Raw genomic sequence first — 21759 nt, 5'->3', positions numbered from 1 at the left:
AGCACTGGCGCCGCTGAGGCCCGAGGGCGGGGCGGGGCGGCGGCCGGTGACGGTGATGGCGGGGCGGGGCGGGCCGGCGGCTAGGGATTGGGAAGTGGGGATTGGGGAGCGAGGCAACTAGCGAGTCAACGAGCGAGCGGTGGGTGCGTGCGGACGTGCGGTACTAGCTATGTATTAATATATATTTTTTCGCGCTCAATAATGGGTATTCATACGAATACACATGAATACCCTCAGCGCCGCCAGTGCCTCCAAGTCAAGAACCGATTCAGAAAATGCAACTTCAGGTAAAAAAATATAAGTGGCCAAACTGAAACATCCATTCTTCGCCTAGCTAGCTGCCAACCCCGCCGCATCAATCCCCCACCGCCTGCGCGCATCACCGCGCACCCTCGCCGTCGGTATGGACGATGAGAGGACGGAGGCGTGGTGGGCCCGCCGCGCGTGGGCGCTGCTGTCGGCCGTCCGCGAGCGGTCACCGCTGGTGCAGCGCATCACCAACCTCGTCTCCATGGACATCGCCGCCAACGCGCTCACCGCCGCCGGCGCCTCCCCGGCCATGCTCCACTGCCTCCGCGAGATCCCCGATTTCACCCCGCGCTGCGACGCAGTCTACATCAACGTCGGCACACTCTCGGAGGACTGGCTCCCCTCCATGCGCGCCGCCGCCTCCGCCGGCCGCCCCTGGGTGCTCGACCCCGTCGCGGCCGCCGCCTCCGGCTTCCGGATGGAGTCCTGCCTCGAGCTCCTCGTGCTCCGCCCCGCCGTCGTCAGGGGCAACGCGTCGGAGATCCTCGCCCTCGCCGTCGGAAACCCTAGCCCGCCGCCGGGGCTCCCTCCCCCTTTTCCTCTCCCTCGTCGCCGCCGGAGGGGGTCGCCGGAGCGCCGCGCGGCCGCCGGGGATGGTGGCGGCGAGGATCTGGTCGCTCCGCCCCTGTGGAGGATCTCGGAGCCGAGGTGGCGACCTCGGGCAGTGGTGCTGCGTCGTCCTCAGCAAACGGCGGCAGCGGGTGCTGGCCGTCCATCTCGGCCGTGCGGGCAGCGCGGTGACGGCGGGCGATGGCTGTGGTGCGCCGTGGCCTCGGGGCACCCGCATCAGATCTGAAGGCATCTTCCTCTTCAACCTCCTGTCACCCTCGTCTCAGATCCGTTCTCCGGCGGCCTCCGGGCACCGTAGCCTTGTCTGCTCTCGAGGTGGGGGTTGGGAGAGGGGACCGGAGAAATCCGTGGCTGGCTATGCCGGCCTGCCGACGGCGACGCCCATGGGCGCCGTCCCCTACCTGTAGGCGCTGGTAAAATTTCCCCTTTCCCCCTCCTCTTCCTCCCATGTTGCTCGTGGACCAGGTGAAAACCCAAATCCCTCGGGATTGGGCGGCAGCGACGCCGTGGGCGCCGTCACCCTCAAGGGGGTGCCGTCTTTGGTGAGCTTTGGGGGAAGTGTGCTTGTTCCGGTTGGGGGTTGCTCGGTCTTCAGCAGCCTTGCCGTGTAGCTTGCTTCTCCTCGTGTGCAGATAACAGTTATTGCCGATGCTTGCCTTGGATGAGCTCCAAGTAGTTTGGCGGTGGTGTCCTGGTGTGGTATTCCGGTTGGCAACGGCGTCGGTCGCTCTTTAGCCCTCGGGTGGGCGTCTCCACCTTTCGACGGATCGGCGCCCTTCGTGCCAGGGCGAGGGGGCAGGGAGCCCCCTTTAGAGGTGGAGGAGGGCGACATCGACGGCCAGAGCCCATGGAGCTGACAACGGAGCTCCTCCAACTACTGTTTGTTTTCCCCAAGCTTTGCTAGTGCCTGCGTGTTGTTCTGCTCGCCGTGGAGGGCTTCTTCGACTTCTAGCTGGACTTGTGCTTTAGTTTCCATATCCTTGCTAGTAGTTTGTAGTAGCCAGATAGCTTTTACACAGCACCTTGTATCGGCTTGCTGTTTTGTTCTTTGTTTCCTTTGTTTGTTAGATGTAATCCTGGCCGGTTGATGGCTTTGTTAATTCAAAGCCGGGCTCTTCTTGAGCCTTCGTTCTAAAAAAAAGCGACTAAGTGCCTTAGCGTGTCCCTCCTCCCACAGCACTTTTTCCACAGCGATAAGTAGTTTCAGATGTAAGGTAGGAGCTTGCTATGCCAATTTCATTCTGAAGGAAAATGGAAAACAATCTATCAGGGCGATGCACTCCAGTCATTATTCTGTCTCTGAAGAAATATTGGACTGCTGGTCAAACGTCCCTTGCGTTAGTAAAGTCTTTTTGCATGGATTCCAGGACGATTGCCTGATTTGCCCCCCATCTCCCTGTTATTTGAAGATGAGCAATGTGCATACCAAGCCTATTGCCGCTCACAGTATATACTCCATCTTGCTTCTAATGGCACTAATACTTGTGGCCAACTGCAGGGCGTGGACAGTTCACATGACTCAGGGGAGGCCCTGCAAGCCGCGAAAGTGTTGGCACAGTCCAGCGGGGCAGTCATTGCGGTATCTGGAGCACTTGATTTCATCACGGATGGTGAGCAGGTCATCAGTGCTAGCAATGCTGTGGCAATGATGCAGAAGATCACGGCAACAGGGTGTGCTGTGACTGCTCTTATAGCGGCTTTTGTCGGGGCGGATCCTTCCGATGCTCTAGACGCAGCAGCATGTGCGCTCGCCATCTTTGGACTTGCTGGAGAGATTGGGATGGAGTCGGCTAAAGGGCCTGCCTCTCTCAGGATGCACCTCATCGATGCTCTCTACGGGCTCGACGAGCAGACAGTCACATCAGGGGTCAAAATTGCCCTAGTGCTGTAACCCATGTCTACCGTGGCTACCAGTGTTTAGGAAATATAATGTCTCAGGGTGATCTGCAGGGTCCTGGAAAATCATGAAGCGTATCAGATCGTATTGGCTGTTGCCATCCATATGGACATGCCCCCATGAATAAATTGCCTGGTGACCATCCATCCACATCCAGGCTGTACTAACTACCAAGTACTCCCTCCGTCCGAAAAAGCTCTAGATACATCCATTTGAGGGACAAGCTTTTTCGGACGGAGGGAGTACATATTTGTGAATGCTGATGCCAAAAAGGTTTTGCACTGTTGTGTGATAGCACGGCTGTAGAAGCAAGGGTAAAGTCACTCCGATCATTTGTTCAGAGTTTTGAAGTAAATTGTAAAAGTAAATTCATCATCCAGATCAGTTGATCCAGCAGGCATATCTGCTATATGAAACTGGAGATTGATCAAGAAGTCTCTTCAACATAAACTGTATTCGGATTTTGGTGCTCTTTGGCTGCAGCAGAGCGAGCTGAACGGCTGTCGCCATGGGGCTGGGGTCTGGGTGGCATGTGCTTGTGCAGTGTGTATGCTTACATCCTCTGTCTATTCCTCAACTGAGATACATGTGTTGATTGGATCATGCTATGTAACAAAGCTGATCATGGAGATGTAATCAATCACATTGAACTCAAACATGTTGGAATATTGACTAGTGGGTGAGAGAGTTGCAGGGGATTCATGGAATGCCAGGTTATATCTGTCTTTGAGATCATTGCATGCAGTATTACGTTGCTACCTGGCACTAGTGACATTTCAGTAGCTGAATTCAATTATCAGGGCCCTACTCTACTTTCCTTGTTGGTGACGTACACAAGTCAGCATGTCAAATTAAATACAAGCTCATAGTTCACAAATTGGTACCAACAAGGGTAAAAAATGTTGAATACCGCTGATGCTACAGTCTTCCCTTCACTTGGAGGAACAGATCCTTCATTTGATGATGGCGCTAAATGGCCCCATTCGGCTTCACATCTTGTTCACGTGTCTTTGTTAAGTCGCTCAGCATCTCCATCATCTGCATTATCAGCTCAGGCTCTAGTTGAAATGTCAGGAAAACTTCCATTATGAATCTGGAAGTAATATTCTACCAAGGGATTAGCTATATTGGAAAAATACTCATGAGCAGTTGATACCGTTTAGCTATGGCGGACTAGCAAACCAAACCTCTGTTCATTGTGACTCAGTTTACATTGTTTTGAGTAATGTTGAGATGTGAAATTCAAGATGGCATTTTAGGGCTGATTTTTTTGGGAATTCACAATTAGTATCTATTTGACACTGCAAAAACACATGATATCTTAGGTTTTGGCACCGATAATATAGAACATAGTTATTTTAAATTATTGGGCCAACAATGTATATGGTGAATGCCGAGGCAAAACCTTTGCAGATTTTATTCAGTCACCCACGTTCTTTATTACAATCATATATATGTCACACGGAGTATAAGCCACTCACTAGAACATTCTCAGTTACAAGCAGTAGGAAAAGAAAAAGATGGTGTGTTGGTGGCTAGGTCAGAAAGAGATATATTGACCCTCTTCAAAAGTAACATGTGATGATAGTTTGCATCTGTTCCAGCGTTTCCATTCTGATCATTGTGGGATGAGCATGCTCTAACCATTCATGTTCTTATTCACTGCAGGTCTGATAGTATATATGCATGTTTCTGTCTGCAATGACATCTGAGAAGAAACAACGCTGAAACTAACTGGTGCTTTGTAGCGTTAAACACTCCATTTTCATCTGCAACTCAGCACATCACCAAAATAGTACTAAGAAAAAGGGTTTCCCCCGCTTTATATTATAAAGCAACAAACCAAGCATCCAACAAGTCAGGACATAGTGCAATCAAGTCATAAAGTCGTGCTAGGGGCACAGCAAGACAAGCCCCAAACAAAGCTAAAAAAAGGCTAATCCGGCTCGGGAGGAGGTGGCAGCGGTGGTGGTGGTGGAGCAAAAGCCAAGGCCGAGGAACGGAAACCCGCAATGATGTTGTTGATGACGTCTCGGTCACGCTGCTTGCTAAGCGGTCTCCAAAGTTGTAAGAAGCCACACATTTTGTAGATTGCATTAGTCACACGACATGGAATCACACTTTCGATGACAAGTTTATTACGGCAACACCATAACGTCCAAGCGAGGGTACCCAGCGCCACCCAGATGGGTGGGCGCCTGGGACCGGGAATTCTAAGGACCTCCTCAAACAGGTCCGGGAGGTTGTCGTGACACCAGTTGCCACCAACCACCTCCTGGAAACAACTCCAAAGGAATTGAGCCGCCGGACATCGAAAGAAGATGTGGTTGCAGTCTTCCGGGACCAAACAGATGGGGCACAGACCGTTCCCAGGTCCATTATGTTTCTAGACCTCCGTACCCGAAGGTAGGCGTCCTCCGACCCATTGCCAAAGAAATATGCGGATCTTCAATGGGAGTTTGATTTCCCAAAGAACCGCTAGTTCTACTGGTCCCCGCGAAGGGACAATCGCCTGGTAAAGGGACCTAGTTGAGAACCGGGCACTTTGTGTTAGAATTATTGTATAGGGATAAGAGAGGTGTTTAAACTTGTATCTATCTCTTCTTCTCTTTATCCCTTATAATGACCTTTCCTGGTCGATCTCCTCGTTCTGGTCGATCTCCTCCTATCTCGATCTTCTCTGTAACTTGTTAACCAAGGCTTTGCCTCAATATATACAACGCGGCCCGAGACAAAGGGTTCTACGCTTCCCAAACTACTTTACATGGTAACAGAGTCTCTTCCTCATCAGATCAAAAGAGATCGCATCTAGCTACCTTCGCGACCGAGCCATGTCCACCACCTCCGCCTCCATGTCACCCAGCACCATGGGAGCGATCACCACCACCACCTCCTCCTCCACCTTTGCTTCTTCATCCACCGCCACCAACACCTTCCTCGGATCGCCACCACAGGAGAAGCTGGCGAGGGGGGGAACTTCCTCCTATGGAAAGCCATCGTGCTTCCCCAGATCAAGGGTGCCCAGATGGAGCACCACCTTGATGCCACGAGCCCGCCACTGCCGGCCACCCTCACCATCACCAAGGAGGGCAAAGAAGAGCAAGTCGTCAACTTCGCCCGCACCCTCTGGTATGCGCAACAACAACTTCAAGGGTTCTTGATGAGTTCCTTTTCCCGCGAGATTCTGTCCCAGGTGGCCACGCTCCAGACGCCGGCCGAGGTGTGGCGCGCCATCAACGGCATGTTCATCGCCCAGAGCCAGGCGCAGGCGATCAACACCCGTATCGAGCTCACCAACCTTAAAAAAGGTAACATGTCCATGGGAGAGTACCTCGGCAAGATCAAAACCCTCACCGATGAAGTTGCTTGCACCGCCTCGGCGCTCTCTGACCCGGAGATTGTCTCCAAAATTCTTGCTGACCTCGACATGGAATATAATCCAGTCGTCTCTGCGGTGGCGGCACGAGTGGAACCTATCACGGTTCCGAAGCTACATAGCCAGCTGCTCAGCTTCGATGCCCGCCTCACCCTCCTCCACGGTGGCGATCTTCGGCAATCTTCTGCATACTCCGCTTCCCGGTGACGTGGCCGTGGCCGTGGTCACCAGGGCACCAACCGCGGTGGCGGACGCGACCGTGGTGCCTCCTCGGGCGACGGTGCCCGCTCTGGTGGCGGCTACGGCAACAACTACCACGGCGGCTACGGCAACAACCAGGGGGGTGGTGGCTTCAACTCCAACACTGGCCGCCGCAACTCCTCTTCGCGTCCTCGCCCTCGGTGTCAACTCTGCAAGAAGGCCGGTCATGAGGTCATCGACTGCTGGCATCGGTACCATGAAAACTTCATCCCTGATTCCAAACTGGTTGCAGCTGCTATGCGCGAGCAAGGTGGGGACAGCGTCTGGTACGTTGACTTCGATGCTACCGATCATGTCACCAATGAGCTAGAGCAACTTGCCGTACACGAGACGTATCATGACAATGACCAGATCCACACAGCCAGCGGTAAAGGTATGGATATTTGTTACATTGGTCAAGTTTCGCTTAATTCCCCTACTCTTCAATGTGATCTTGTTCTTAAGGATGTTCTCCATGTTCCTCAAGCTGACAAAAACCTTGCCTCTATGTCTCGTTTAGCCACCAATAATGATGTTTTCTTTGAAACTCACCCTCGCTATTTTTTCATTAAGGATCGGGCAACGAGGGCACCTCTCTATCACGGTAGATGCGTTGGTGGCCTCTACCCCATCTCCTCCGGAGCTCTTAGCAACAAGCATCGTCGAGTCTACTGCGTTATCAAGCCCTCTTTCGAGCGGTGGCATCAAAGATTAGGACATCCCTCATCAGTCATAGTTAGGCAAGTAGTCAATAAAGACAAACTTCCTTTGTCACATAGTTCAAATAATGAGTCTGTTTGCGAAGCATGTCAATGTGCCAAGAGCCATCAGCTTCCCTATCCTAAGTCTACTAGTGTGTCTCATGCCCCATTACAATTGATCTTCAGTGATGTATGGGGTCATGCTCGAGATTCTTTTGGTCGAAAAATATATTATGTTAGCTTCATTTATGATTACAGCAAGTTCACATGGATTTATTTGCGTAAGTATAAATCTGAAGTCTTTTCCATCTTTCAAGAGTTTCAGAAGCTAGTTGAGCGCCACTTTGATAGGGAAATTATTTCAGTGCAAAGTGACTGGGGAGGGGAGTATGAAAAACTCATCTCCTTCTTCTGTAGCATTGGGATCACTCATTATGTGTCTTGCCCTCATGCTCATCAGCAAAATGGTTCTGCTGAACGCAAACACCGTCATATCGTCGAAGTTGGTCTATCCCTTTTAGCTCATGCATCTATGCCTCTTAAGTATTGGGATGATGCCTTCATCACAGCTACATATCTTATCAACCGTCTTCCCAGTAAGGTCATTGGCAATTCCACTCCTTTAGAACAATTGTATCATCAAAAGCTAGACTACAACTCTCTCAAAAAATTTGGCTGTGCATGTTACCCCAACCTACGTCCATACAATCATCATAAACTAGAGTTTTGCTCCACACAATGTGTGTTTATTGGGTACAGTAATCTTCATAAAGGATATAAATGCCTTGAACCATCTACTGGACGCATATATATCTCCCGTGATGTTATCTTTGATGAAACATTGTTCCCCTTTTCACTACTTCATCCCAATGCTGGCGCCTTGCTTCGTGCAGAAATTGCACTCCTACCAGACTATTCTATACATCCTGATCACGGGGGTGAATTAAATGATCATGATCATGTGCAAAAATCCACAGAAAACTGCGTCTCTAATGGCTCTTGTACATATTCTACTCGTCATTTTATGTGTACACAGGACAAACCAGGCACGGTATCTGAGGATGACCCGGCTGTCAATGCGTGATCCCAAGCAGATCCACAGCAACATGCAGCGCAGAGCGGCACGCGATCCCGTGCAGATTTGCCCCTGGCGGTCGACAGCGACAGCGGCCCACACGCAGGTCCAGGCGCGGACCCGGGCGAGCCACGCCAAGCCGACCAGGTGGGCCACGTGGGTCCAGGCGCGGGCCCTGGCGCGGGTCCAGGCACGTCACGCCAAGCCGACCGGGCGGGCCACAGCGGACCAGGTGCGGGTGTGGGCCCTGGCGCGAATCCCGGCACGTCACGCCAATCCTTGCCTGCGCGATCCGAGACGACTATCGAGCACGGTGCAGGGGGAGCGACTCCCTGGCTGCCACGTCGTCTGGGGACCCGCTGGCCGATCCGATGCGCCGCCAGGACGAGGAGCTGCGCGCATCTTCCTCAGATCAGGAGCCCCACCAACCTGGATCTTCTGGGGACGACGCCGAAGTTGTTGGATCTCCTGTGCCACAATCAACATCAGCCGTTTTTGTGGCTCCTTCACCTCCTCGTCGACACACCAGGTCTCAGTCAGGTATCATCAAAGAAAAACAATACAGTGATGGTACAATAAAGTATAATCCGACTAAGCGTGCTTTCCTTGCCACTACTAGTGAACCTATTAATTTGCATGATGCACTTGCTAGCAAGGATTGGAAGGAAGCCATGGATAATGAGTATAATGCACTCATAAAAAATCAGACCTGGCATCTAGTACCACCGCAACGTGGTGCTAACATAATTGATTGTAAGTGGGTATACAAGATCAAAAGGAAATCTGATGGTAGTATAGACAGGTACAAGGCAAGGTTGGTTGCAAAAGGTTTTAAGCAAAGGTTTGGAATTGATTATGATGGTACCTTTAGTCCTGTGGTTAAAGCAACTACCATTCGCCTTGTTTTGTCCATTGTTATTTCCAGAGGATGGAGCTTACGACAGCTAGATGTTCAGAACGCATTTCTTCATGGTGTTCTTGAGGAAGAAGTGTTCATGCGGCAACCACCAGGTTATGAAAATCATAGCACACCACATTATGTATGTAAGTTGGATAAAGCATTATATGGACTTAAGCAGGCTCCAAGAGCATGGTATTCTAGGTTGAGCATGCATTTACAACATCTTGGGTTCACACAATCCAAAGCCGATACATCCTTGTTCTTTTATAGCAAAGGCAATATCACTGTTTTTGTGCTTGTTTATGTTGATGATATAATTGTTGCTAGTTCAAGTCAAGAGGCCACAACTTGTTTGCTTAAGGATTTAAAACTTGAATTTTCTCTCAAGGATCTAGGTGATCTTCACTATTTTCTTAACATAGAAGTAAAGCAAGTCAGAGACGGCATACTTCTCTCACAAGAAAAATATACAACTGATGTTCTAAAGAGGTTCGGATTGGAGAATTGCAAACCAGTCAGCACACCAATTTCCACCTCAGAAAAACTTACAGTTGATAGTGGAGAAGCTCTTGGTCGAGAAGATGCAACAAATTATAGAAGTGTTGTTGGTGCTTTGCAATATTTAACACTTACACGTCCATATATTTCTTACTCAGTGAACAAGGTATGTCAATATTTGCATGCTCCTAGAACTACTCATTGGACAGCAGTTAAGAGATCCTAAGGTATCTTCTGTATTCTCAAGGGCTTGGACTTCAGATTGTCAAGTCCTCTTCCTTGCTTGTTACTGCATATTCTGATGCAGACTGGGCAGGGTGTGCTGATGATAGAAGATCCACTGGTGGTTTTGCTATGTTTCTGGGATCTAATCTTGTGTCATGGAGTGCAAGGAAGCAAGCTACTGTCTCAAGGTCAAGTACAGAGGCTGAATATAAGTCATTAGCAAATGCCACAACTGAAGTAATGTGTATACAAACATTACTCTATGATCTTGGAATTAAAGCTCCGAAGGATGCACAGTTATGGTGTGACAATATTGGTGCAACTTATCTTTCAGCAAATCCTGTCTTCCATGCACGAACAAAACATATTGAGGTGGATTTTCATTTTGTCAGAGAGAGAGAGTAGCTCGAAAGCTACTAGAGATACGGTTCATCCCTACAGGGGATCAACTTGCAGATGGGTTTACTAAACCCTTGACCAAGAGAAGATTGGATGAGTTCAAGTACAATCTCAACCTTAGCAAGGCTTGAGGTTTAGATTGAGGGGGAGTGTTAGAATTATTGTATAGGGATAGGAGAGGTGTTTAAACTTGTATCTATCTCTTCTTCTCTTTATCCCTTGTAACGACCTCTCCTGGTCGATCTCCTCGTTCTGGTCGATCTCCTCCTCTCTCGATCTTCTCTGTAACTTGTTAACCAAGGCTTTGCCTCAATATATACAACACGGCCCGAGACAAAGGGTTCTACACTTCCCAAACTACTTTACACTTGGTTCTAGGTGCCACGAGAGCACATTGGGCTCAAGGGAGGGGGGTGAAGGGCGATACACGAGAGCAATTCGTCCCATTGCTCGTGTTCCGTCGCCCCAAAGGTACGACGGAAGGCAGCGCCCAAGTCGGTTAGAGCAACAGCCATAGAGAGCCGTGGGTGGTCACAAATCGAGAATAAGGCGTGAAAACGCTCCGCAAAGGGCCGATTCCTGGCCCACCTATCCAGCCAAAACAGGGTGCCGGATCCGGAGCCCACTTTAATGGAGGTCCCAATACGCAAGATCGGCACCAACCGGACCACTGTTTGCCAGAATTGGGAGCCTCGAGAGCGAGAGGCGAAGGCCAACGGTTGTCCGCGAAGGTATTTTGCGAAAACAATCTCCAACCACAGGCCTCCCTCACAGGTCTGGATACGCCAGAGCCATTTGGAGAGGAGGGCTATGTTCATCCGCTTGGATGAGATGACCCCAAGGCCCCCTTGGTCCTTGGGCTTACAGATCTCAGACCACTTCACCATGTGGTACTTTTGTTTATTATTCTCTCCAGCCCAAAAGAATCTGGAGAGGAGCTTGGTGACCTCCTTGTGAAGGGATTCGTGTAGACTATAGAATCCCATGAGGTACATCAAGAGGCTAATGAGGGAGGAATTCATTAAAATCACTCGCGCAGCCTTGGACAACCATCTCCCCTGCCAAGGTTCCATCCTTGGTTGGAGTTTGGCGACTATTGGGCGAAAGTCTTTTTCCAGGAGACGCGTGTCACTAATAGGCATGCCTAAGTAAGTGGTCGGGAAGGACCCCAGTCGACAATTCAGGCGGTTGACGATTCTCTAGGCTTCGGCTTGGGAATATCCAAGGACCATCACCTCACTTTTGGCGAAGTTAATCGTAAGGCCCGACATCTCCTGAAAGCATAGGAGGAGGAATTTGAGATTCCGAATATCCTCGTCAGACCCCCCCCCCCCCCCCCCACACACACACACCATCATAATGGTGTCATCGGCATACTGGAGGTGAGTCAGACCTCCATTGGCCACAAGATGGGGGCATATCCCCCTAATGTGACCAACCTTTTTGGCCAAATCTAGGATCAAGGCTAATGCATCGACCACAAGGTTGAAGAGAAATGGGGAAATCGGATCGCCATGCCGAACTCCCTGTCCAGTCAGGAAAAGTAAGGTCCAATCTCCCCATTCACGTTTACAGCCGTGCGACCACTCGTCACCAACTACATGACCCGAGCTACCCAGTGGTGGTCGAACCCACGCTTGAGCAACACTTCCCAAAGGAAGGACCAGTGGACAGTGTCGTACGCTTTATGAAAGTCGATCTTGAAGAATACCAAAATAGTACTCCCCCTCCATCCCATAATATAAGACATTATTACCTCATTTGATTTTGTCTGCTGCCATCACCTAGCAATCTTTTAGATGACATTATATAGACATTACATCGACTCAGAAGGATCGGAAATATGAGTCTCCCAAGCCATAGAAGAATAGAACAGAATGTTGTCGACAGTCACATGAAGTAGTTGCCTCTGCTTGTCAGTTTCAAATTCAAATTTGGGGTCTTTGATCCATATGTCATATTAGTATGTACAATCTCATGTTGCTAACTGACTACTTCATGTGCATTCTGTGACCCGTTCATACTATAGTTCTATATGTTGCTCATGCTTTAGGTGTTCATCAAACTTGGAGTTAGAACATCAGCTTAATTGAACACATTGATATGAATTTATTTTCTACCTACACAAAAACAGACAAGTGTAATTCATAATTCACATTACGTTTCGGTTCAGCAAATTGAAAACTACACACACTCATTTTTATCCTGCATGGTTAATTTGCTAAGAAAATCCACCCGTACGTTGTGAAAGGTTGTAAATTCGTTGGTTCTGACACATGTGCAAAGGTCATGTTCATTTTGTGTTGTTAGTGAAATATTTATTTCGTTTGCTTACCAGGAGTCTTATGTGACAGAATTCCCTATTAGAGCCTTTTCAAAAATGCGCTTCCTTATTTGGCCAAAATATGAATTTCTTCCCATTGTGACACCCCTCCAAAATTGATGCCCAATTTGGCATCTCCGGCCAGTTGGTTGTCATGCTCTGTCGAAAGCCTGTAAGTTTTTTGTTGCTTGGACGAAACTATCCATAGTTATTATACGGGGCATCCAGTCCGTCAGGTTTTTTGCACTACCGTCCAGTTCAATTTGGCACTTTGGCCCAGCCCGTCAGTTCTTTTTGCCATCATGGAGCATCCGCAGAGCAACAAGGGCGGCTTGCTGGGGCTGTGGCATGTGTAGCGATATGGTCGTGAGGGATGACCTATATCGCGTCGCGGCCACACATGCATGGCGGGGCGGCAGGCGAGCTGCTGGTCCAGATGTGTGTGCCCATGTGCATTGGTGACTGGCATGTGCTCGCGACATGCGTCCATCATTTATGGATCGACCGCCTAGTAGGCGCCTCGAGAGTTACCTGACGGTGTCCATGAAGTACCGGTTCTCCGGCGACAGAGCGCGTGCACCTTGCTGGGGCTGCCAGGGCCAGGTCTTCATCGGCAGCATCCCATTGGACGCCTGACATGCCCTCTTCACTTTGACATCCACAACAGCTTTGCGTTGCTGGTCTTCGAGCGACGCACCGATGCATGCCTCGACGTCGTCAAGCTCATCATTTCCAAAGAGTGAGGGAAGTTCTAAGAGAGATAAGAGACAGTGTCCTGGCTAAGGGGCCACTAATTACCATGTCAACTCCTGGTGATGGGTCCGGTTGAGGACTCCTTGTCGGTTTCGTCCTGGCCGCATCGGACAACCGATGACGTATACAAGGAAGATTCAGAAGACATGCGTACATGATAAGCCACTGGATTCGTGGAGGGATCTACCTCCTCATGTGTAGCCAACTAGGATCTTGTACCCTAGAACCCCCAGTATCCTATATTAATCAAAGGGCCATGCTGGTAGACACAAGTTATGATATCTTGGTAGTTAACCTGTACTCTCTCCATGGTCCAACGGGATAAAACACACGCGGGACTTAGGGTATTATCCCTTCAGAAAGCTTGAACTTGGGTAAACCGTGTCTTTGTTACTGTCATTCCTAGACGCCTAGTTTAGGATCCCCTACCAGGAGGTCTGCTAGATCTAGCTCTGTCAATAAGTGTTTCCTTTTAAGGATAATTGTATATTTTCAAGTAGCAGTCGGCAACGAAATGGATGGAAACGTCAAATAGGGCATAAAATTTTGAGATTGTCTTAAATAGCAAAGAAAATTTTGTTTAGGGGCCCAATAAGGAAATATATTTTTCAGAAGGGCCAAATAAGGAATTCTCTCATCTCCTGCAGAGTTAGACCTTGCAAAAGAACCATCTTAGTCAATTTCTCCCCTTTCTATCGTCTCCTCAGCTCCCCTTCGCCGCCGCCGCCAACACAAATCTACAATTTATCTTGTTCCTCGAAGGGAGCAACAACCAAGATGCCGGCGACCATGGCCAAGGCCGCAAGGGCTGGAGCGGTGCCTCTTCGCCACGATGGCAGCCTTCCGGAGGAGATCGTCGTCTGGGAGATCCTAGTTCGCCTCGACCCCAAATCCCTCCTCCGTTGTCGCGCCGTCCGTCGGACGTGGCACCATGCCACCTCCACCCGTGCCTTCCCGCTTGCCCACCATGCGCACCAGCCAGCCCTCCCCATCGCTTCAGACGAAGAATACATCCTCACCGTCGACCGCCTTGCCGCCGCCCAGCTCCACACTATCGCCCATCTTGACAAGGCCTTCAATCCAGAGGCTTCCTGCGATGGCCTTCTCGTCCTCTCCAGGTATAACAACATGACTGACACCATTGATTTCTCAGTTTGTAACTTGGCCACTCGTCAATTTGCTCCCCTTCAACAACTACATGAGTTGGGCTTGCGGTTATTGGGGATGTACTCGCATCAACCTACTGGCGAGTATCGATTGTTACTTGAACGTGATAGCTACAATGAAACGACTGAAGACCAACTTGGCTACTATGTCTTTGCATTGGGCTCTCACCAGTCGCCGAGGTACATCGGGTGGCAGGAGTCAACATCACAATGCTTCAGTTTACCTGTCTTGGTATGCGATAGCCTGCATTGGTACCCAGTCTATTATGTGAGTGAAAGCAGCTATGTACGGCTTCAAAGTGAAAGCAAAGCGATAATAGTATTCGACACCATAGCTGAGTCGTTCCGGCCAATGCGTGCTCCAATTGTTTCCACCAACTCATATGCCTTTGAGATGGATGGTACACTCGGCATATATAGCCGTAACTATGCCAAAACAACTATTGATATATGGGTATTGCAGAACTACAAAAGTGAGGTTTGGAACTTCAAGTATCGAATCAAATTGCCAGTTGCAGAAATACGGGGGAAGTTTGAGACCTTTGATGACCTTTGGAATGTGGAGGTTGTTTCAGCGGACGGTGACGTGCTCTTGCTGGTCAGTTCTGGTCGGTGTCTGTCTTACATTGACAATGATGGTAAGCTGATTGACAGTTTTGATCATGGTCGCAAATACTTCTTTTTGTCTAAATATCGGCTCAAGCAAAGTCTTGTCCAGCATACCTTCTTTCAGGCTTTAGAAAGTTCTGTTGTGAACACTTCACCATTCATCTGATGTCTATTGATATTGAGTGAGGTGGTGCTTCTTAGCAGCTTAACTGTTGTATCCTTATGAGCTGCAACATCTATGAATTGGATCAAGTATGAGCCTGCTGGCATCTTCTTCATTTGCATTGATGTATATAAATTATGATCAGAAGCTCTATCTTCTGTGTGTTTATCTATGCTTTTCTTGGCACCCTGGATGGCTGAAATGAATATTCTGTATGTTGATGCTATAATTTCTTAGTAATTTTGCTCTGCTTTGTACATAATTGCCAACTGATCCGCATCATGTGTCTATTTTCTTGGGCTGATGGTTTGGCTCTGCTTTATTTTAATTATCTTGTGATTTTCTTAGTATTCAATTGTTAGAAATTGTTATGGCTAATGTCCCTCTTCCTTGAGTCAAAGAGTTGACTTTACCTTCTTATGTAGTGGTTTTCTTGATAGTCTACATTGAGTGTGTTTCCGGTTTGTACCCTTGTTGTCGCTCATGATGAAAAGAGAAAGATTTTTCTATTTCTTGATGTGCAAGTTGCATCTAATTTGTAGAGCAGCTTGAGCACCACACATTAAAATAAATGGTTGCATAAGAGTAGTTGACACCATTTATCTATGGCGAACTAGCAAACCAAACCTTTGTTCATTGAATTTTGTGGAAGTCATGGTTAATATCTACTCGACAGTGCAAAGATTCCGCAATATCTTAGGGTTTCGCACCGAAAATATAGAACATAGTTATTTTAAATTATTGGACCAACAATGTATACGGTGAATGCCAAGGCAAAGCCCTTGCAGATTTTATTCAGTCGTCCACATTCTTTATTAAGTTGGTAAATGTCACACAAAATATAACCCACTCACTAGAACAATTCCAGTTGCAAGCAGCACGAAAAGGAAAAGGGTTGGTGTGCTAGCGGCTAGGTTAGAAAGACCATTGCCTGTCCCAGCATCTTGCAACATTAACTTGTGATGATAGTTTGCATCTGTTCCAGCGTTTCCACTTCCGGACATTGCTGGATGTTCGTGCTTTAACCGTTCATGTTATTATTCGTGCAGGTCTGATAGTCTGTATGTTTCTGTCCATGATACCAAATGTAATCTGACAAAAGAACACTGAAACTGGTGCTTTGTAGCGTTAAACCCTCTACATTTCATTTGCAAACCAGCACATAACCAAAATACGCTCACCTGGTTTCCTCTGTTGCCATCACCCAACAATCTTTTAGATGGCATTATATAGGTATTATGTCGACTCTCGAGCATCGAAAGTTCGAGTTTCCAATCCATAGAATGGAGTACTGTCGATGGTCACACGAAGCAGTTGCCTCAGCTTGTCAGTTTGAGTTTCAATTTTTGGTGTTCGTCTGGTTACAAGATACATATCTTATATTAGGGCAACTCCAACATGGTTCATCAAATCGCCCGCAAATGTCTGAATTGGATAGTCTGGACACTTTAAGCCATGCAATGTGAGTCATGATATTTGTCTGTACCAATTTGGACGTTCAGAACCCCCAAACCGGTACCAAATAGGGGAGGGGATTTAAGAGAGTCCAGACGTCTGCCTAACCCACTATTAGTTGGACCACATCTCCCCCTAGCACATTTGTCTCACTCTTTTTTTCTCTCTCGGTCTGTCCACTGCCAGTCATACCCACTGTCCAGATTTACGGCAAGATAGTCGACGCCCCGCCCGCTGTATGTAGACACTGTTAAGATTAATTAACACATCGTTAATTAAGGAATAATCCCCGTCCCGTCACGGCCACGCCCGAACAGTCGCGTCTCCGTTCCCATTGTATATAAGGATTCTGTAACCATCAATAAAGAGTTCGATTCAATCATTTGTCTCTCGTCTCTCTCGTTTAAGATCTAACACGTTATCAGCACGCTCTCCGGCTTGCAATTCCGACGAGAAGACTAGGAGAACAGGGAAAAGCTGAGAAACGGAACCATGCCTCGAATTCCGATGTCCCTGTTTCTCCGCCTCCTTCGCGTCGATGGCCGTGGCCGCCGCTTCCAGCATCGTGTGCGCGACCTTCGCCGCTTCCGGCGTAGAGGTTGGAACCAGCGCCGCCAGGACCTCCGTCGCAACCACCGGAACGGCGCGGGGCCGTCGAACCAGCCCGTGCAGCCATCTGCGCCTCTGCAGCCCGATGTGCCCGCCCGGCTTCTGGCCGGTCCGGCTGCGCCAAGGCTCGAGTCCGATGGGGTCATCGACCCGGCGCTGGCGGCTCCGCCGCCGCCGTTCTGGTGCTCGGTGCATGGCTGGGTCGTATGCCCCCTGCACCAGTACGACTTTCCTGTCATGGATCCGCCGCTGCAGCCTCCGACCCCAGCGGTTGTTGAAGCAGAAGCCGGCGTGCCGCTCCAGAGGTTGCCGACGGTCGCGCGTGTCCCGGGCTACGCTGCCGCGCCGCCGCGCCTGCCATCCCCGACTCCGTCGAACGGCCACTCCGGCCGCTCCTGCTCACGGAGCCCCGCGGCACTCGGGCTCGCGAACGGCACCGCGTCCGGCCCCCTCGCCCTCGCGCGCTGCGCCCGCCCGCGCCTCGCCGTGGCCGCGCCGCTTTACGGCCTGCATCTCACCAGTGAGGATTCTCCACTGGTGACGCCCGCGAGAGCGACCACACGGCGCTGCTCCCCACCCCGCGGATTCGTTGGCGCGGTCCGCGGTGGCCAACATCGTGGTGTCCCTCCGGCGTGGCTCGAACCATCCAGGCGGTGGTTCTGTGAAGCAAATCGATTGATTTGTGCCCACGTAGGGAATCACGATGGAGATCCTTATCTCTTCGTCTCTTTACACTAAGGTCCCTGTAGTTACTAGAATTAGCAAAAGAGGCTGATTCAGTGGTCCAGGCTAATATTTGCACATCATCCTTCAATTTCGGGGATTTTGCAAATTGCTCCTGTTAACAATGCTATTTACTAGCGTTGATCTGTTTTGACCCTGTTATTTCCAGTATTTGTCTTAAATACTATGTTTCTGTAGAGTACCTTGTATTCCAGAACGTGATGTAATATATTTCCATGTTTCTTACATGTTGAGATTCATTACATCTATTATTTGCAATTGAGATTTGTTTTTATCTCTCGCAAAGATAAATTTAGTACCTCTAGAGTACTGATTTGCGATTGAGAATTATTTTTTCTCTCGCAAAACAATCTCATTGCGAATTCTCGCAAAATATTATTCATTTTGTTGAATTATCTTGCAACTTCATACAACATCATCTCATTTATTTTGAGGTCTATACAATTCAAGCTCTCACTTGAACATCAAGTTTACAACATCATTACTATTCATTACAATAGTAGTGTATTTTTGTTGAGTACGATGTATTCCGGAATGTATGTATCTCCATGTTTGCTACATGTCGAGATTAATACGTCTATTTGCAATTGAGATTTTCAATTTTTTGCAAATACAGATGCAAAATTCAAGGTGATTTCTTCAAATTGATGCTTGAGATCACACGGTAGTCATATGGATCTACTGCCTACGCAGATTATCGATGACTACTGATAAAGCCTATATTTTGTCGTTTCGACATTATGATTGCATTAGGAGTGAGTATCTACTGATTCCATCAGATTATACTCTCTAGTGCTGTGAGATCTACTCCATTTTTGAGATTATCTTCAAGATGTCATATTTAGCTATTTGAGATTCACACTAATGGTTTCAAGATAACTTCTTGAGATACCCATTGATTTTGCTAAGTTCATTACAACATCAGCCATGATGGTCTTTAATTTACTGGTTGTAAATTAATTATCTCTCGTTTACCCATAGAGGTAACATATTGGTATAGAGTTTGAGGCATTCGCCCTCAATGGCCACCACTGCCCTATATGGGCCATGGACATCATGACCACTCTTGTGTCTCGTGGGATAATATGTGCAATCCTGGATTCACCTCTGGTCAGGATGACACCGCTAATAGAAAAATGGTGTCTTATAATCATAAGGCATTAGACTAGATCACAGCATCTGGTTATTCTGTATCAGCAATTCCTGGGATACAATGAACCTCAAGGGAAAAGGTTTGAATTTTACTTCAACCTTCAATCCGACATCACTAGCTATGACGGGGCCCTATAGGCACGGAGAATGTGATGGTTGAATATGCTTCAACCGACATGTTTGGAGATTATAAATAGTCTTCCAATCTCCTGAGTGGTCAATATAATTAATGTCTATTTATGATGTTGTAACAACAACATAAGTATTGTTGTCATCATATATTGTATACCACAATATATTGTATCAGCACTTTGATACAAATTCATTTGTATGTATTCTATATATATCCGACAATGATTTTCTTGAGAATCTTCATGTCTATATATATATATTTCTAAGGGAGTCAATCCGATGAAAAATGATATGTGCCTTGTGGGCATATGCACCATAAACTCTATACTCGGGGAAGTCCAATGGTTCCACTCTCATTGAGAGAAAGGAGATATTTTAAAATCGCTAGATGCGATGAGGTATTTGTTGGCTCAACTCGAGTCATATTTACTATCCCTGTGGGTACTCGAGTAACGTCAGGATGCTTCATTGCTTCCCAAGTTTAACTCGTACCCTACTAAGCTATAGAGATATTCGTCAACATGGTTTCCATAGCGAAACTTATGCTGGCAAGAAAGAGAAATACATTTTCTTTACCATATGCAACGGATATGGCAAGCACATTTTCTATGTATCATCTGGATTGTACTACACATACAACTCAACCCGTAGCACAGGTTGCGTACGAGATAGTTTTCCAGAGTGTCTTGTACATGACAAACTTGGCATACTTGCCTTGGTCATCGAGACATTGGGTTGAAACCGAAACTATCAGCAATTCCATTGGTTTATGATTATTATGATGCTAAATTCTAACAATATTTGGATTTTGTGTGCAGACACAGGGAAGCTAATTTTAAGGATTGTGCACCTTAAAGTTTACGCTGAACCACTCAGACTCCTTGAATGCATCAAGTCGAGGTAAGTGGTTTTTCCCAACCATTGACTAGACTATTCAGGTATCCATGGTTTTTCCAAAGACACATCTACATGATGGTCTCAAGTGTGCTTTATTCACACGAAACCATTGACTCATTATCCTGACATCGATTTCAATCAAATCGAATGGATAGCATTTGCAGAATTCTCCTTGAGTGCCTTTTTCTATGGCCCTCGGATTGAAGTTTAGCAATTTGTCCTAATGTCTAGACTCAAAATGGTTTGGTATAATCCCATCCAAAGAATTGAGCTCATTGCATGATCTTTACTTTGAAATTGCAACTTACCAACTTTATGTTGGAGTCATGGAGTTTTACACGCTCATGAACAAACTGCATAATTTTATTCCCCTCTATCTTTGATACGTGGAAATCTACCAAGTATTTCCTATCTGCGGTAATTCGGTTACACACCGATATCATCACCCCGACATACATCATTGGCCCCTCAACATATAGTTGGGATCTATGTGAGGAATAACTGTATTACCGTCAATACCTCAAGCCCCTCACATGGGGAGTTATTCAAGGCCAGTATGTTGATTCAATGAGGAATATTTCCAGGCATTAGGGGGAGAATTCAAGTACAATAAAGAATGCCAGGAAATTAGTGGAATGTTCAACACATTTCTGCCTCATATCCACGTAATCAAAGAGCTGAACCATGTGTTCAGAAGATTTGCAACATATTGCAAATAACCTGCCAGATTCATTTACTGACTATAAAGGTGTCACACAATCCTACAATCCTGCAAAAGTATGCCTGAAAGAGTGGAGGTACCAACAAAATCCACTCCACTCCCTGTTCAAAGCAACAGGGGGAGATGTATGTCAGAAGTACATCAGGATCCAGCTTCTCGCAAGCAAGGATATCAAGGCCTGTGAATCAGTAAATGCAAGTCAACTTCACGTTGGCAGGCACCTAATGGGTAGTATACACCCAGTGGACGGGAAACCTCCACCAACCCGGTCATAGTGCACACAATGATCGGGACATCGGAATACCCGACTCAATCGCATTGGGAAATCGCGAGCAGTCACCATGGGTAACGATATTTCCATCAACTATATATTGATATATAGATTCTAGAGAATCATATAACCGGAAGTCTACAATTGTCGACATACATTTCTCAACTAGATTGCAAAAACCTTTCAAATAATTCAGATCCAAAGGCCATGGCCATGGCAAAGTGTGAACAACACTCGGACTGAACTCAAGCAAAGGGTATAATCTAGGTAGAAATGATCTTGCTCAATAATGGGAAGGTATTCATAAGCAATACCTACACCAGTTTTCTTCTGGAAACAGAATTGAGAACAACGAGGTGGTGAAACAAAGAGCAAGTATTGTAGCACAAGGGTTTACGCAGATACCTAACTATTCTCCAGAGGTGGAATCTCATTCTGATAACTTATATCATTGGCAGTATAAAATCATCCATCTCTGCAGTTGATAGATGTAGTGATCACATATCCATGTGGCTCACTAGATTCAGACATGTATGATTGATTTCCAATCGAATCTCAACTCTGAATCGAAAT

The 21759-nt window shown here is 47.6% G+C and overlaps 1 protein-coding gene across 3 annotated transcripts; it reads left to right on the top strand.

Annotated features, from left to right (window-relative positions):
* The first annotated feature begins 221 nt into the window (after window positions 1-221).
* On the top strand, window positions 222-3463 carry LOC123072322 (hydroxyethylthiazole kinase). Of its 3 annotated transcripts, none has more exons than XM_044495879.1 (2): window positions 222-825; window positions 2368-3463. In XM_044495879.1, exons 1-2 carry the CDS (start codon window positions 404-406, stop codon window positions 2768-2770), a joined length of 825 nt encoding a protein of 274 aa, XP_044351814.1. In that variant the 5' UTR covers window positions 222-403; the 3' UTR covers window positions 2771-3463. The 3 variants fall into 3 exon arrangements, 2 of the variants coding, with proteins under 2 accessions (XP_044351814.1, XP_044351813.1); XM_044495878.1 differs by having other exon boundaries at window positions 231-1107; window positions 2378-2603; XR_006435048.1 differs by having other exon boundaries at window positions 234-1292; window positions 2378-2616.
* Window positions 3464-21759: the final 18296 nt, after the last annotated feature.

Source organism: Triticum aestivum, chromosome 3B, assembly GCF_018294505.1.
Source record: "Triticum aestivum cultivar Chinese Spring chromosome 3B, IWGSC CS RefSeq v2.1, whole genome shotgun sequence".
NCBI lineage: Eukaryota > Viridiplantae > Streptophyta > Magnoliopsida > Poales > Poaceae > Triticum > Triticum aestivum.
This window is presented reverse-complemented; position numbering and strand designations above follow the sequence as displayed.

Bases quoted from the DNA above. Each gene is read 5' to 3' on its own strand.
- LOC123072322 (XM_044495879.1), top strand. From the start codon at position 404: ATGGACGATGAGAGGACGGAGGCGTGGTGGGCCCGCCGCGCGTGGGCG. The intron at 826-2,367 runs GCCGGGGCTCCC...TAATACTTGTGG, and splicing joins GTCGGAAACCCTAGCCCGCC to CCAACTGCAGGGCGTGGACA.